At 46.4% G+C, this 17,842-nt stretch overlaps 1 protein-coding gene across 1 annotated transcript in view; it reads right to left on the bottom strand.

Annotated features, from left to right (window-relative positions):
• The window catches only part of SHISA6 (shisa family member 6), a gene marked incomplete at its 5' end in the record, with an annotated part of 279,326 nt that overhangs the window by 134,019 nt on the left and 127,465 nt on the right, over positions 1-17,842 (bottom strand). The window contains one exon of the mRNA XM_029928842.1: positions 16,184-16,279. Coding sequence (XP_029784702.1) covers positions 16,184-16,279 — 96 coding nt within the window. The remainder of the gene's footprint in view (positions 1-16,183; positions 16,280-17,842) is intronic.

Below are 17,842 nucleotides of genomic sequence, written 5' to 3'. Positions count from 1 at the left end.
TGTATAAGTCTAATTACATGAAATAGAAGTGGGGGTTTTGATTTTTTACTCTGCTTTTCTGTTTGGAGTATCATTGTAACTACTGTATTGTAAATGACGGAAAATAATTGCATATGTTAAAAAAATAAATTGTGTAAAAAAATATAAATTAAAATAAATTAACCAAAAAAATAAATAAATAAAACACAGGTGGGTAAGAGGGTTCATGACTAATGTACAGGTGCTATATGTGACAGAGTAGAACTAAAAATTGGGAGAAGACAGTAGAATATATGTACTCATTGTTATATAGGCAAAAGGCATAAGTTAAAGAATATCAGCAAAAAAAAAAAAACCCTGATAAACCAGATGAAAAGGATTAAACACATGGGACTAAGGAGCATTGAATGGTAACTACTAGGAAAAAAATAATTCCAAGAATACAATACAGACAAACAAAACATAATAACAACTTAAATACCAAAATTTCAAAAATAAATTAAATAGGAAAAAATACATATCTTGTAGAAAAAGTTACTAATAAGTTACCCTCAAAAGCACTAGGCCCTGATGGTTTTATAGGATAATTATTTCAAATCTTTAAAGACCAGATAGTCCTCATGCTGCACACATTGTTCCAGAGCATTGAAAAGGAAAGGAAATTCCCAATTCCTTTAATAAAGCCAGCCACACTGGCTTTAGTAATGCTGATACTAAACATAAAGATGGCACAAGAAAGAAAATTATCCACCACTATCGTTCATGAATATTGATACAAGAATACTACATGAAACATCAATAAACAAAATCCAATATTAAAAAAAATACATGACCAGGTGGGATTCATTCTAGGAATGCAAGATTAAGTCAATGTTAGGAAATCTATTAATATTACATACTATATTAATAGACCTAAGAGAATAATCATAGATTATATCTTCATAAACGATGAAAAAGCCTTTGACAAAATTCAATACCCATTTTTGATTTAAGGAATTGAGGGATATTTTTAACATGAATTAATCTGAATCAGTTATCCATCCATCCATCCATCCATCCATCCTCAATCTACAGACCTTGGTCCTAAAGACAGTATCTTAATGGGAAAACTCTAGAGCAACTTCTCTAACATCAAAACAAATCTAGGATGCCTTCTATTGCTACTAGTATTCAACACTGTATTGGGGTATTTATCCAATACAATCAGATAAACTAAACCAATTAGAGGCACAAGGGTAAAGGAGAAGCAATATGCATATGATATGTGTCAATGATAAAAATATGGAATGTCAATGATAAAAATAATTCAAATAATAAAGTAAACCATGATAGGATATATAATTAACACACAGAAGTCAATGGCCCTCACATATACAAATATAACCAGTCAGAGGTCATAATGGTAGAGAAACTTTTGTTACAAACGGCAACCAATGTGTTTAAATAGGCAGAAATAAAGTTAACAACATCTAATCCCAAACCAGCAAAAACATTCTTTTGTGGTGAAGGACATTAATGGTGCATTGAAAATTAGGTAATGGTATTTCATCAATGTTAATCTTCAGTTTTGATAATTATACTGGGGATATGTAAGAGAATGTTTTTGATTTTAGGAATTACTTATACATTTAGGAGTAGAGGTCTATCATATCTCCAACATACTCCCAAATATTAAAAAAAACCCCTATGTATAGTTGTGCCTAAGTGGCATCTGACTCTTGATTTCAGTTCAGGTTGTCATCCCATGATTCATGGGATCAAGCCCTGCATTGGGCTCTATGTTGACAGCATGGAGCCTGCCTAGAATTCTCTCTCTCCCTCTCTCTTTGTCCCTCCTCTGCTCATGCTCACTCACACTTTCTCTTTCCCAAAATAAGTAAACTTTAAAAAACTTATATATGTATTTTTAGAAAACAAACATATATATATACACACACATATATGTACACACATAAATATATGTATGTGATGTCATATGTGTGTCATATGATGTTAAATGTGTATGTGCAATTTTACATCTATCTATCAATCTATGTATGTATTGAGAGATAAAGTAAATGTAATAAAACGTTAAAATTTGGAGAAGTTGGAGGCTATACAGGAATTTTTGCACTATTTTTAAAACTTTTATGTAGGCTTGAAATTATTTCTAAATAAAAACATTTAAAAGATTAAAAGCCAGTAAAAATAAGTAATCAGTGGGCCTAATATCAATTATATAAATGATGGTATGATAAGATGGATTATTGGGCAGCCATTGGTGGGGATGGGAAGGAAGACTGATCTAGAATGATTTCCAAACTGTATTAAGTTTAAACAGCAAAATGTGAAGTAGTGACCATATTGCACTTTTGTATTTAAAGTGCAGATGATTGCAATTGTAAAGAGTCCTGTGAAACAAACATGACGAGGTATCCATTCTCACAGTGGTCTAAGGGGGTAGAGAACAGCTCTGGAGATGACTTGGTTCACGGGGAACTGCCTGCCCCACCCTTCACCCTGTGTTTCAGCACGTGTACATGAGTCCCAGAACACCAGGCCTAGAAGGCATCTTGTTTTTTGTTATTTATTTTTTTTAATATTTAACTTTTGAGAGAGAGAGAGAGAGACAGTGAGAGTGGGGAAGGGTCAGGGAGAGAGGGAGACACAGAATCCGAGGCAGACTCCAGGATCCAAGCTCTGAGCTGTCAGCACAAAGCCAACATGGGGCTTGAAGTCATGAACTGTGAGACCATGACCTGAGCTGAAGTTAGATGCTTACCCAACTGAGCCACCCAGGTGCCCCAGGACTAGAAAGTATCTTGTAGAAAACTTTATAGGTAGAGCCAGAGAGGGGGAGAAATTTTCCCATACTTTCACCTGCAACAACACAGGTCTCCTAACTTCAAGTTCAGTGTTCTTTCAATTCATTCATTCACCTATTCATTCATTCACTCATTCATTGACAATATCCACTGAACACCAACTATGTGCCACACACTGTGTTAGCCATAGGGGACACAAGGAAAACACCTCCAGACAAGGTGCCTCACCGCATGGTTAGCAGCAAAGACAGGCATTAGGCAGGACATCACATAAATTAAAAATAATTTTTTGAGGAGTATGAGAAAGGAAATGTTAAGGGTGAAATTAGAAACTACAGTGGAAGGTCTGATTTCCATTTGATGGCCAAGAAGACTAACCTGAAGAGGGGAGATTCAAGCAAAGACCTGAACAATGAGTAGGCTGGTCTAATAGGGACCATCGGGAAAGAACATTTCAGGTAGAAGGGACTCTCCCAGGTCCTAGGTGTAGGGGCCAGACGGTGCAGATGGTGCAGGCCTTATATGCTGCGTGTTTGCTCTGTTCCTGAGTCACACTGTCAACAGAGGGACAGAGGAAGGAAGGAAGTGTATACATACATTGCTGCTTAAGAGTTTTGAACTCAGTATTTTTATGACAAGTGGCTTTCTGGAGTAATAGGGTTAATATTTAGGACAATATTTAGAGAGCCTTTGAGGTTTTATGGAGCAAAGAGTGACAAGAGGTGTAAGCTTCAGGTTAGGTTAAGTCCATCAGATTAAATCAGGTTAAATTAGGTTAGAATAAGGTAGATCACGCTGGCTACTCAGCTGAGGACAGGAGCCAAGCACGGAACTCCATTGGGGGGTCTTCGAGAGTTGTCTAAGTGTGAAGGGAGGGAATCATGGACCAGGATGCTGGATTAAAAAGGAAGCAGGTTGTGAGCAAGGGCAGGAGACCAGTGAGCAAGGTCAGCATACCATTACGGGAATGGTAATGCACTTGAATGTGGGTGGTTAAGGAGGAAAGATACCACAGACAGCATCAGGAGTCTACCTGAGCCCCTGAGGAGCTAGAGGGGCCATGGGCTGAGGGCCCCTTCCCTCATCTGCACAAACATAAGTTTCTGTCAAATCTGCCATGCGAATCAATCTGGGTGCAGCTGGCGTCCATGCCACCGGCCCCATCCATTTCAGTTGAATGGATTCAGGGTTTGGGCATCTGCGTTCAAGTGCTCTTAGTAAAAAACCAGAAAACCATTATGCTCCCCCAGAATTACTCTCCCAGGGCAAAAGCAAAAGGATTCATTGGAAAGCAGATGATGACAACAGGCGTCTGACATCCATCCTATTCAAGGAATGATTACTTCATAAGCTCTGGCCCCCGTGAACCCAATTGCACATTTATGCATTGCTGGTGGAAGGGCCTTCAGGTATGAACCATGAACGATCTGCTATTAACCTTAGAAAAAATAAATCACCTCCCTTCAGCATCGGGCCCATATCCCGAGGGTCTTCATGCATGTACCATAGAGCTTGGGCAGGAGAAATGTCCACTCAGAGAACGCTTGGGGGCATTCAAATGCAAAGGTCTCCTGTGTGAGAGAAGGCTGCCTGCCTGACTCCACGCCATAATTCACATCAGGAGGTGTCTTATCTTGAAACTGCCCCAGAGTATCAGAGAACACAGAGCCTTATGAGTCTTCAATGCTCTGGCTTGCTTCAGGAAACTGAGGCCTGACCAGAAAAATCGGCAAGTCAGAAAAGAGATGGGTAAGGGGGTAATTGAGTCTCCATGGAACACTGGTTCCATGAGCCCACCTGATTCCTTTTCAGCTCTGCGGTCAGCTGTACCAGGGCCAATGCCCAGAGGACACACTTGGTGGGGGAAACAGAGGCAGGGAGTTGACCCTAAGTTGGCTGTGTCCATCTCTGTCCAGGGAGAGGGAGCCCAGTCTGCTTTGCACAGGGACCTGCCTGGTGTGTGCCTGATTTAGGTTTGCACTTAAAGGCAGGAGAGTAGAAAGGGGCAGGAGAAGATGGATAGTGAGAACCAGCTAGAATTCTGACCTCTGCCTCTATTTTGCCCTCCTCTGTCCTGGGAGGATTTAGGACACTGCCTCCAACCCACCTTTCTGAGTCATTTCCAGCTGCCCCCTATAGGTGTCCACAACCCCATTGCTTCCCTGTACCCCTCTAAAGGGGGTCCTATGCCCCATTACATCAGCCTTTCCTGTCTCTGTGTCTTTGTTCCAGAGGTATCCCCATCCACAATACCTACCCTGCCCTACTCTTGTCACATTCTTCCTGCCCTTAAAGGGCCACCTCAAGTCCTGTCTCTTCTACAAGGGCCATTTTAGGGCTCCTCCACTCGGAGAAAAGACTTTCCTTTTTCAATTCCTCCCCCACTCTCCTCAGGATCGATTTCATAGCACTTCCCTTTTGTTTGGCAGGGAAAATACCACAGGAAGCCTGGCCTTGTTTTTCTCATCCTCACTCGACCCATAATTAAGTTCCACTGAATTGGACAGATCCCTGTGAATCTGGCATCTGGGACAGGTCACTCAGGTCTTAGGAGGTCTCTCTCATCACTGTTCAGAGTTCAGGTACTCCTCTTAGGGAGGAATTCTTGCCCTCCCCCGACGCAGGACATGACTCCTTCCAGTATGTAGACTTCATGGCCAATAAATCTCAGAAATGGAGGTGACCTTGAAGATCATCCAGAGGATTGCACTTACAACCCTTCCAGGGTAGTGCTACTCAAACTTTCGGGTGCATGTGAATCATTCAGAGATCTTGCTAACATGCAGATTCTGAGTCATTAGGTTCAGGCTACATCCCAAGAGTCTGCATTTTTAACTAGCTCCTAGGGGACGTCCTAGAACACACTGGCGCCAGCATTATCCCCTGAATAGTGACGTTCTCCAGCATCTTAAGCTATGACAATATCAAGAGCTACCATTGCTTGGTGCTTAGCACTCTGGCACATGTTGTCTTATACGATCTGCACAATAGCCCTGTGAGATAGGTGGTACTATTACCTTATGTCACAGATGGATGTCATAGAAGTCAGGGTGACATGGCTAGCATAGGATGGAGCCAGGAGTAAAGGAACCTGCCTGACTCCAGTGACCCTTTCCTTCTCAGCACATTCTTCTTCTGCAATTATCTAATGAGGGAGGTTGACAACACTATCTGGAGGGCAGGAGGATCCAAACTGAGGCCGTGACTCCAGGCAGGAAGGGCTGGGATAATATTATTCTGTCTCGTCCACGATCTGCACAAAAGGGGAGTCCCAGAATTATATGGTTATGTTCCAGAGAGTGGTGTCCGGAGAACCGAGATCATCAGGATTCCATCCCATTTCTGGGCCGCCATGAAATGAGATCCTGGCAACCATTCATTGGGTGGCTACCTACTGGCCACAGACTCCTGCTGGCGTAGGGATGGCCCAGCACTTTTCTGGACTTGAGAGCCCCATCAGCTAAGCTGTCAGGGTTCATGAGCCTCTTGGCAGGGAGCAGCAGAGAATTAGGGAAGCCAACTGCCAATGGCTGGCTCCTGAGAAGGGAAGATTCCCAAACTAGATGCCCAGTCAGTGCCAAGACTAGTGCCAGGAAGAGGGTGCACTGGCCAGAATCCTACTCCTGGGGCCAACTTGAGCCATGGGTCATGGCAAGAGGATTTGGCACTAGCAGACACTAGCAGATCTGGCACTAGCAGACAATTAGAAAATAAGAAGAATGTATCCCAGAGTTGATAGAACTCTCGGAAAACCAAAGACTTTGATCCTCTCTCTACCAATGGGGACTTAAAGCTTTCTTTGGGCCTCCCCTCCTTCTGGCAAAAGCTGAGGAGTGATGCTTCACTGATTTCAATGTGCCAACAAGACCTCTCTCTTGCCTCACTGCCAGAGACATCCATCTGTATCTGAGTTACTCCTCTTCTGAAGTAGAACATACATGTACTCTATAGGTGAGATGAAATTTCCCAAGGCAACTTCCCAGTGCATCCTGACCCCCTCCTTTGCCCTAGACCCTCTCTCCTCTCCTTACATCAGCCCAGCAGATTATCCCAGCAGTAGCCTATGTGGGCGAGTGGTAGTGGGCCCACATTCAAGCATTAAATAGGGACATGTATAGTCTAGGACTGAGCAAAGATCTGATGAATGGGGATTTTTCTCAACACCATGACTTGCTGAGATAGCATGAGTTGGGTGACAAATTAGATGCCACACTGCCTGTCCATGTGTGCCATTTCGACCCAAGCACTGGGTGAACCTTAGAGGATGACCAGGTTATGAATAGACTTCTTCAGGGCCTCAAAGTGGATTTCTAATGGAGAATAGGGTAGGCCTACCTTAGAAGTGGACCCTGGGATGGCTCAGGAAGTTGGCTCTGATGGGCAGCATGTTCCTGAGCTCCATCTGAAAGGTTTAACTGCTACCAAAACTAACCTAGGTGAAGACTGAGTCCTCAGTAAGACTGAGGAGGGACAGACATAGCACCCTTTCTGCTTCTTGTAGGTGGGGAGGGTCATGGGCATTCTTGTTTGCAGGACCAGCTTAGGAAAGGGCATTTCGTGAAATAGCTGCCTTTAACCAAAATGGCCGAACTCACAAATGAAGTATCCAATCGAGGGCTTTCAAAGGTACTGCACTGGTTTTTGCTCTGCCTTAAATGTTGAGAAATGGATTCACTGGGTGAGCGTGGAATTCACCATTCATGCACATCTGTCTGCTTCTGATGCAGTCCATTTTAACCAATTAACCACCGCGTGAGGTTGACTCAATTCCAAGAAAATAGGGGATCACACTGATGCCACATATTCTCCTGAGTGGGAGGCCCACAGACAGCCTGTGTGTGGGAATTGTAGGAAAGACCACTGAATAAGGCTGAGCACACAGAGTCAAAGCCTGGTTCCCAGTATTCAGCCATTAATCAGGAGCACACAGGCAGAGAACGTACCGAGGGAACTGTCCTATGGCGCAGATCAGAACAATCCATAGACAGCTTGGATCTGCAGTGCCCCCAGCGCAGAACCCCAGAGCTCCTCCCTGCTCTTCCCGCCCGCCCTGACCTGTGGAGAAGTCCAGGCAAGGGTGCTCTCAGGTGGCACAGGCTTCTCAGAGGCCAGTCTCAGGCAGGCCAGACCCAGCCTTCCCTCTCTCCTGCTCTTACACTTCCCCTGGCTCTCTGTTGCCATGGAGACCAGATGCCGTCTGAGCTCTGTGCTTTATCTGGAGCCCAGCCTTCCAACACCTTGGGTTTAGTGAAGCCCACTCACTCCCCTGGCTCCCAGAGTGTGAAAATAACTAGGCTGGATTTCTTTAGCCAAGTGGCTCAGGGGTCCCCTGGCCACAATCTGCAGGATGGTCTGTAGGCTCTTGCTCAAACCCCAGTGTGGCCCAGCGTGGGTGGCCTGCCCATCCTTTCTTGCTTTTCTAGAAGAGAAGACTTCATTTCAAATCCTGTGTACTCTGAACAGCCATGGCTGCACCTGACAAATGGGTTGGGCTAGTGGGAGTGGTGAGAACAGGTTCAGGCCCATGTGAGGCTCAGTGCAGCCACTGGGCCCAGGCAAGGACAGATGGAAGGCAGTCAAGGACTGGGTCCTGGCTGGGCCTGAAGAGGTAGTTCCCTGACCTCAGTTTTGATAGGCTTCTCCCCTATATTCAGGACACATTCCCATGTTAGCCCTTGGTCCTTGTCATTGCTAAAAGCTCTGCCCCGTCTCACACTTTCCCTCCCAGCCACCATGCTGACCATCGGGCTCTGGTCCTTGCTTTCCCCCGGCCCTGGCTTCCTACTCCTGGTAAAATGTTTACCCAGACTCCTCATTGGCTAAAACCTGTCCATATGGGTCCATGTGAGGACCCATCTCTGGCTGCATCCCCTGCTCAGGGGGCAGAGGCCACTGGTCCAGCACTCTCCCTCTGGATTGCTGCTCCTTGTCCTTAGATCTGGGGACTTGAGCAGCTGTGGGACTTGACCAGTGCCACCAGTGCCACTGCCCTCACTGCTGAGACTCCTGAGCTGGTCACTTCCAGCTCTGATCTCAGCACCTGTTGGGATGCCCCCAGCTCTTCTGGATGTAGTGTGTACACTCCTGCCACAGCCTCTGCCTCAGACCCCACACACTCACTGGTTGGGCAACCAGGTGGGCCTTATCCAGCCTGGTGCCCAGGTACCATCATTTAGAATGAGAAGATCTGCAAAGGGTCTTTCTGCAGGGTCTGGAATGGTCAGCTTCTTGCAGCTGATCTCCAGAATCATTCCTGTATCCTCTGCACACTGGGAGGCTGGGCATGGCCAGTTTAGTCAGTATCTCTGGGCTCTAGAGGTTGGTGTGAAACATGCTCTGAGGCCACATTGGCTGGTCCTGCTCGTACGTCCTCATCAGGGAGACCAAGTGTTCCATTTGCTTGGGACTTAACTAAAACTGCATCAGTAGAAGCAAACTGCGTTGGTTGACCACCCTCGCCTTCACTCGCAGCTGATGATCCTGCTGGTCCAAATCACTGAGCGCCAATGGCATATGCCCACCTGCACGCCCCTGGGGCCATATACTCTGCCTTTCATCTGCGGGGACTTTCTCTGGTGGATTTTGCTCCTGGTTGAGTCCAGCCCCTCCCACTATGAGGTAGATCCCATCTGCGCTTGCCTCTAAGAACACCACTTCTGAAACACCATCCCCCACCCATGTCATCCATTTTCCCTTCTCCGCTGGACCATTCCTATCCTCATGCGAATATACTGTGACTTCCCCCATCTTAAAACAAAACACAACTGTCTTTACATCACACTCCCTTCCAGCCACTGCCCTCATTCCTACTCCACGTCACATTAAAACTCTACAGGGTCGTCTGCACCTACAGTCTCTTATTTCTCTTCTCTCATTTTCTTACTTTAAAAATCTTTTATAGTGTTCTGTCGTAGAGCATTTCAAACACATCCCCGAATAAAGAGGCTGGTGTAATGAACCCTGCCCTTCCCATCACCCAGTCGGCCTCGATCACGCAGAAGCACAGCCCAGACATCACCCATCCTCTCTTGCCTCCACCAGATACACGTGAGCCTCCTCCATCAGATAGATACACATGTGCCTCCCCCACAGCTGCTCTTCCAAGCTCACCAACGACCTCCGTGTTACTAAGTCGTGTCTAGTAAGTCACTACTCAGGCTTTAGCTCATTGGACCTCACTATGGCTTAAACAGCTGATCACTGTCCCCCTTGGGAACACCTGTTTTGTTTCCCACTCGATTTCCAAGACCACAGCCTGCCCTGGTTTTCTTGCTTCCAGACTAGTCTCCTCCCTGGGTACCCTCCCCATTTCCCCAGCCTCTCCATATTGAGTGCCCCCTTCCTCACCTGGGGTGACACTCTCCCTAGCTGATGTCATGTGGTCTCCCAGATTCACACCCAGAAACTCCCGCATTCATATCCCCAACCTGGACATCTCTCCTGAACTTGATGTTTTTACCTGGATGATCTGATTAATAAGCATCTAAAACTTAATATGGAGCCAGACCAGATTCACAGCACCCCCAACCTCTGCCTAACCCTGTCCTTCGTGCAGACTTCTAGCTTCCTAATGCTTTAGGCCAAAAGCATTTTGTTTTTCCTTTTGCCTAGAATGGTAACCAGATCATTAAATGGCCCATGGGGCCCATGTGCTCAAGCCCTGCCCCTGTCTGACTCCACACTCTGGCTCCTTCTGGTCAATCCTCCCAGCCATTCCCTACAGCCTGGTGGGGGACACATGTCTGTTCACTTGTCCTGGGAGCCCCCTACCCCAAATCCAGATGGCTTTAATCCTCTACCTCCTTCAGTCTGTGCCCAAATGTCATTTTTCTCTGAAGTCTTGTGGATGCTCTTTTATCAACTACAAGGCCCTCCATTTCTCTCTCTGGTCTTGTCCTATAGCTTTTAACTCTATCTGGCATGCTTCACATATTTACTTTTTTCTATCCTCTCACACTGGCTTGTCTGCTGTATCCTCAGTGCCTAGAACGGTTTCTGGCAGAGAGCAGGTGCTCAGCGTATGTGCTTACCAGAAGGAGCAAACGACCATGAGCAATAGTGTCCTCCTCCTACAAAGGGGCAATGACTTTGGAGCTCCTACCTTTTGGCAAAGGCTGCAGGGATCTCTCTCTCTGTCCCAAACACACATACACCCTCCCTTTCTTTCTCTCTCTCTCATGTACACCCAGGCGTGTGCGCCTGCCTCTCTGTCTGGCTCCTGGCATGATGGAAAGGCTCAGTGAACAGTGAGAAAGAGCAGAGGAGAGGCAGGCAGGGAGCAGCAATGACATTCACTATGTAAAAGGCCCAAGTGCAGAAGGCATCTGACGTGAGCACGTATGCATTGCTATCACCAAGGCCCATAAGAACTCTACCTGCTGTGGCCTGGGACACGCTGGTGGAGACCCCTGGAATTAATGATACAGACACGCAGTGGCAGGGGGGGGGGGCATTCTAGAAAGAATCTTTCCAGTTCTTTTGATCAGACTCAGAGACAATCAGCCTGAGTGAGATTTTCACCAAAATGCTGAAGTGGAAGAGGGTCTCCGTAAAGCGTGTTCATTTAGCCAGACTCTGAAAATTTATCTGAGCAGACTGAACTTTCTTTCTAGAAGGACAGCCCCAGCTCATCTGGCAGTGGTATCCTGCTCCTGGCCCATCTTTTTTTGGTGTGACTTCCTGTCTTGCAAAATGTGTGCCTCTAAAAAGAACAGCCATTGGCTACAGGGTGTTTACCATGCATGTGTTCCAAGGGACCACTGCCCATACACTGCCCTGTCACCTCCCTTCTCCAACTGGCAGGGTGTATGGTGGTTGGGGGCAGCATCTTTGGAAACAGGACTGGATCTGGAATGAACCACTACTGACTAGTTGTCGTTCACTCATGCAAATTACTCAACTGCTCTGCTTTGACTTTTTCCCTTAGCAAAACGGGGATAACATGAGCTCCCCCACAGGGTCGTCATAAAGGGGAAAACAAGATGGCAGATGTCAAAGTGCTGGTACATTGCAAACGCTCAGCAAACAGAAGCCTTTATCACTGGGGTTTCACTGTGGCAGCCTGGAGGACGTTCTGATTTCCTACAGACGGCTCTGGGGTCCTGCGTGGGGGCCTGGGTGATCCTATCTAATGAACAGAGGAAAATTTTTAGGGGGAACTTGGTCTAAACGCATGGTCACTCTGATCAGCATCTTCCTTGGCCTTGACTTCCATCTATCCTAAGGGATGAGCAAGGAGGAGGTCAAAGGAAGAAATCAGAGCAGTGGACTCATACAGAAGTGGCTCCTTAGAAAAAGGAGAAAAGAGGGGCACCTGGGTGGTTCAGTCAGGTGAACATCCAACTTCAGCTCAGGTTATAATCTCATGGTTTGTGGGATTGAGCCCCATGCTGGGCTCTGTGCTGACGACATGGAGCCTGCTTGAAATTCTCTCTCTCCCACCTCTCTCTCTGCCCTCCCCTCTCTCAAAATAAATAAACTTAAAAAAAAAAGAGGGAGGAGGGGAATCAGGGGAAAAGTAAGAATTATAAAAGGCAGGGCATGTCATTCAGTTAGAGAGTCCTGAAAAGGCACATCAGTACAAAGTGTGGCACCTGTGAGCCCGAGGTGGTGCTATGCCCCCTAGGAGGTTGACCAATGACCGTGTGGTCTCCTAGGGGTCTCCTAACAGGACAGAGATAGAACAGGGGGCTTTGGCAGCTACACAGCCCCCAAGGCCAGGTTTCCATTTCTTCTAATGTCTCACCTTTGCAAGACCATCACCAAAAAACATCCTCTTGTTTAGGCTTTGTCTCAGAGGGCTCAATTCCCTGCACACCTATGGCGTCTCGTTCTAAAGTTGCATCCTCACCCCCAACTCTCTGAATTTGGAGGAGCAGCCACTGATGCCAGAGTGCACTTCTCTCTCCACGATGCCTCTAAGACCTTTGAAATGGCAGACAGGACTGGAGGCGTCAGAGCTTCCAAAGAAGGTTCTGGATGCCCTTTAGAATAGGGACGGTCAATGCGCGATTCTCAGATAATCAGAGTCTGATAGAAATACCAGTTCAGTTCAGTGATGCAGGTTTGTAGTGCAATGGTGTTACCTTCTAAAGCAGGAGTTAGGTACCCCATTAGTTCTGAGCATTGTAGTGGGGCCACACGGTGGCCAGTGCTGTCAGAAGGCTGAAGGCCAATGTATAGGAAGAAGGGAAAACAGGAATTAAGGAAGAGGCCATGGGGGGCAGGGGTGAGCAAAAGGAAACAAATAGTAAAAGAAAGAAATGAAACACACATGACGTACACCGGCCCCATGATAGATACCTTGGAGTGGCTACCTTCCCATCGGGTATTTACATGGTGCCCCTTGGCTTATAGGTACCACTCCGAGCTGAGCTTGGGTTGCTCTGCAGGAAGGGGGGATGGAGTTTGGCCCTCTTCCAGAGACCCAGGCTGTGCGGGAAGAAAGAGTCCTGATATCAGACGGGGGGACCTCGTTTCCTAAGCTCTGCCCTCAAGCCCCAGTCTCTGCTCATGAAACTTTAGTTATTTTCTCATTTGGAAAATACACACAGGGTACATTCCCGGAGAGAGGAGGCCTTGATGCACGGAAACGGAAAAGAGGGTCTGGTCAGGGTGAGGATGGGGGACCTGCCTTACAGGCCCAGGAGGGCAGGAAGAGACAGGTGAACTAAGACCAGGGCGGTCAGCATCAGCACCCCAGCAAAGCCCCACACGCGTGGCAGGGCACAGTCTCCCAGGTGACAGAGACTCAAGAGACAGACAGTGAGAGAGAACCCCCTTTATGCTGCAGCCTTGTGTCCACCGCCTGATGACTGCGTGGTCTGGCTGTGGCCCCACCCCCACTCTTGTCCTTTTCTATCCTGCTTCATCCATGCGACCCCCCTTCTATTTCCTGACACCCCAACAAAGCTTCTCCCTCAGGGCCCTCCAGGCTGCCCCTGCCTGGGATGCAGGTCTCTGCCCAATTATCGCCTTCTCCAAGCCCCTTATTGCTGCGGCGTCCCCGGCTGCCTGGCCTGCCTTCGGTGCTCCCTTGTGGCTACCATCAAAATTTATTTTGTCTGCCTCCCTCAACGGAATAGGAGTTTCACAAAAGCAGATTCCATTCTGTTGACTTCTGAATATTGCTTAGCACATGGCAAGCCTCATGAAATATTTATTTGTTGAATGAATGTATGAGCGCAAAGCCATAACATTATATATATAAATATATATAAGTAACATTTTTATATGAAATGTTTTTTATAATTTTATATAAAAGTAATATATAGAGAGAAAAGTAACATTCATAACATTTATATGTTTTTATAGAGATATATGTTATATATACTGTATTTATATGATATTTTTGCTTATATATAAATATATAAAACATTTATATATACATAAATAGTCCTTTTCATGAGCTGACATTTCAGGTTGGACCACCTACAAGGGGTAGGTGTAGGGGTGGGAAACCACTGCAGTTGGAAAGCCTTGGTAAGAGTTGCCATGTTCTGTTTGAAAAATTCAGACTGGGGGGCGCCTGGGGGCTCAGCTGGTTGAGCGTCCGACTTCGGCTCAGGTTGTGATCTCATGGCTTGTGGGTTCGAGCCCCGCGTCCGGCTCAGTGCTGACAGCCCAGAGCCCAGAGCCTGCTTCAGATTCTGTCTCTGTCTGTCTCTGCCCTTCCCCTGCTCATGCACTCTCTCTCTCTCTCTCTCTCTCTCAAATATAAATAAACATTATAAAAAAAACTCAGATTTGTAGCTCTGAAGTAGGAGTTTGGTAGCCAACCTCCAAAATGGTGCCCAGAGTTCCCGGTGTGTCTCCCTGTCCCCCCAAATCTGGAGTAAAGCTGACTTGTGTCACCAAGAAGATATTGAGAAAATAACAGAATGTAACCCATAGGTTTGGTGTCATAAAAGACACATGGGCTTCTTTCTTTTGCTTGGATCGCTCACTCTGGGGAAGCCCAGCCGCACGTTATGAGGACACACAAGTAGCCCATGGAGAGAACTTCACGGGGAGGCGCTTGAGGCTCCCTGCCAACAGCCAGCACGATGTGCGTGAACGGTTCTGGAAGCAGGTCCCCTGGTCAAGCTTTCGGATGACGTAGCCCCTTGCTGCAATATCGCCAGGAACCTCTTGAGAGTCACCCACCCCAGAAGCATTCGGTTCAGCTGCTCCCAAATTCCTGACCCGCTGAAACCTACGTGAGATGTTGGTGTTTACCATTGATGTTTTAAAACACTACGTTCTGGATTTGCTCATCTCGCAGCAAAAGGTAGTTATCACAAAGCAGATGACGTGGGGGCTGGCCGCCCTAGGTTTGGGGCTGATACGGGCACGACTAGGATGATGGCTTTCATTTGTGAACGTCCATTTGTTAGCCCATTCCCCTTCTGGTCCCAGTTTGACTCTGCGACTTTGAGTAGCCACAAATGCCACCTGTATCCTCAATAAACTTTATTTAGACACAAAGAGACACAACAGAAAATACATACACAGATACAGATTTGTATTTTTTTCTCTATAGGGGTGAACAAACATCACATAGGGAGTTTAAAAAGTCTTTGCATGGAATGTAAGAAAGTCGCGAAGTTCCTTGTTCACTCACACTTAAAACAGACACACATTGCAGAGGGAGACAGGGAACATTCCATCCCTACAGCGGAATTCACAGTTGGTCTATAATAGTACACAGGTGTCAGGAAGGCAATCAGGGGAGTCGGGGATCCAGTTACTGTTGATATGACAGAATGCTCATGACACTAGGAGGGCTCTGTTTAAACAAAAGACAGAATCGAGGACTCCACACCCCCCCACCTTGGACAGATGTTCTGCAAGCTGTTGGCTAGGTCATGAAGCAGCTCAGCAGAAATGCCACGTTAGTGTTCATCTTGAGGGTCAAAGGGCTGTGTAACCTCTACCTTTGTGTCCACACCATAGAGACAGTTTACAGAGACACACTTAGGACATGGCAACTCTTGCCATGCACGCTGGCTTAGACACCCACAGTGCAGACCGTTGACATACATCGGTTTATAAAATGTGGCTTTAAATAGGAAAAGGAGGAAGAGCCAAGAGGAGAACACACTTCACGTCTGCCGGGGAGGGTTCTCGCCACTCTGCCTGGGGTCCCTCCTGCCTCTGTGTCCGGCTCCATGTGGGGGGAGGGGGGAGGGGGCGGAGCAGGAGGGTGTCTCTTGCAAGTCTATGGGCCCTCTAAGAGTCACACCTGGCACCTGCCGGCTACTTCCTGAAGCCATGTATGTCGCCAGGCCACGCTGGAATGGGAACCATCCCCAACTCATTCCTGTCCCGGGAGGTCATCCTCCACCACATCATCTTCCCATTTCAGCTCGGGGCTCCCTAGGCAACCTCTGTATTTTAGTAAAAAATGGTTTCCACTGTACCCTTCGTGTGTCCTCTTCCTAACGTGACAAATCCGGAGGAGATGAAGTTATGGAGATCAGGTCCTCCACTTCGGTGAGTATCCTTCCCATAATGTCCTGCAAGAAGATGGGGCAGAGTTACCTGGTGCGGCCAAGGCCCCCATCGCTGCGGCTTCCCCAGCGGCAGTGAGGAAGTTCATTTCTGAACCAGCGGCTAAGTCGGCGGGTGGCAGCCGTGGAGGAAAAATATATATACTATTTTATAGACATGTATATAACATAATATATATATTTTGTAAATATGTATACAATATATATACAGGGTATATAAAATATATAGATCTGATCATACATATACATGTATGTGTGCATCTATATATATACGTGTACATATATACATACAATTGTGTGTATATGTGTATATACCATATACATATAGCTGTGTATTATATGTGTAGATACACATATACACGTGTGTATGTGTATATAGATATAGATAATTGCACAACAAAAGACAACAGTTCTGGGAAGGTTACATGGAAAACAGAGCAGGGGCAAAGGAACAGGTGGCTTGATTTTGGCATTTCTGACTGAGCGCACCAGAACATTGATCTATGTACCTGACCGCCGTCTCCTCTGTCCCAGTTTCCCTCCTTCTCCATCTCGCCTTACTTATTGGTTTCCTTTCTTTCCGAAGCATGGAGGAATGGTCTGTCTGATGGGGACAGCTCTCTGTTTGTGCCTCGGATTTAAATCCCACCGCATCCTACGGAACTACAACCTCGCAGCTTAGGAGAGATTCAGAATGGTGGCTGTAAAACACTGGGAAAATATTTACTGCCTTCTCTTGACCTTCTGCAATAAGATTATACCCTGTCAGCCTAACGTACCCATCCACCTGTGGGGCTGCACTGAGGAAAGGTCAGGGCGGGCTCAGACTCTGGGAGCAGAAATTCACAGAGAAAGAGAGCCATATCCCTCTTCTGACACTCGAAGTAGGATTGCACAGTGTTCTTGAAACACAAGTGTTGTAAAGAAAGGACTCCGTAAATGCCATCCTGAGGTGCATACAGAGGAAAATGGAGAAAAGCTGTTTTTTGTCATATTTGTACAAGAGTGCATTAAAATTGTACCTGGAAATATAACAAGGTGCAGAATTACCTAAGACATAATATTAAGTTAAGAAGTGGATAGAAAATGCTACATTAAATCTGATCACAGTGCTGTAAAAAATTCAAACTGGCGCATCAAAAAAATGGAAAGAAAACGCATCCGATACTCACAACTGTCCTCAGATAATTGGTACTTGAGTCTTATTTCTTCTCTCCTTCCAATGTTTCCATATATTCCAAGTTTTTTTCCCCCTTTAGTAAGTAGGTCATTTTTATAATTCAACTAGGTAAAATAAATGTCTACTGGAAAACCTGCATGGTAATTGTAAAGACAACCCAAATCACATGTTTTCCTAGGAGGGCACCCTCTCATCAGCAGATCTCAAACCTAGGTGCACACTGGAACCATCTGGAAGCCTTTGAAAATGCAACTGTCCGGACACAACTCCAGGGATTCTGATCCATAGGTGAAGGTCTGGGCTTAGGCAATGGTATTTTTAAGAAGCTTTCTAGATGATTCTAATGTGCCACCAGGAAAGAGAACCACTGCCGTCCTTAGGCTCCCTGG

The sequence above is a fragment of the Suricata suricatta genome, chromosome 17 (assembly GCF_006229205.1).
Source record: "Suricata suricatta isolate VVHF042 chromosome 17, meerkat_22Aug2017_6uvM2_HiC, whole genome shotgun sequence".
Classification (NCBI taxonomy): Eukaryota; Metazoa; Chordata; class Mammalia; order Carnivora; family Herpestidae; genus Suricata; species Suricata suricatta.
The sequence above is the reverse complement of the archived record's forward strand: the minus strand, read 5'-3'. Positions and strand labels throughout refer to the sequence as shown.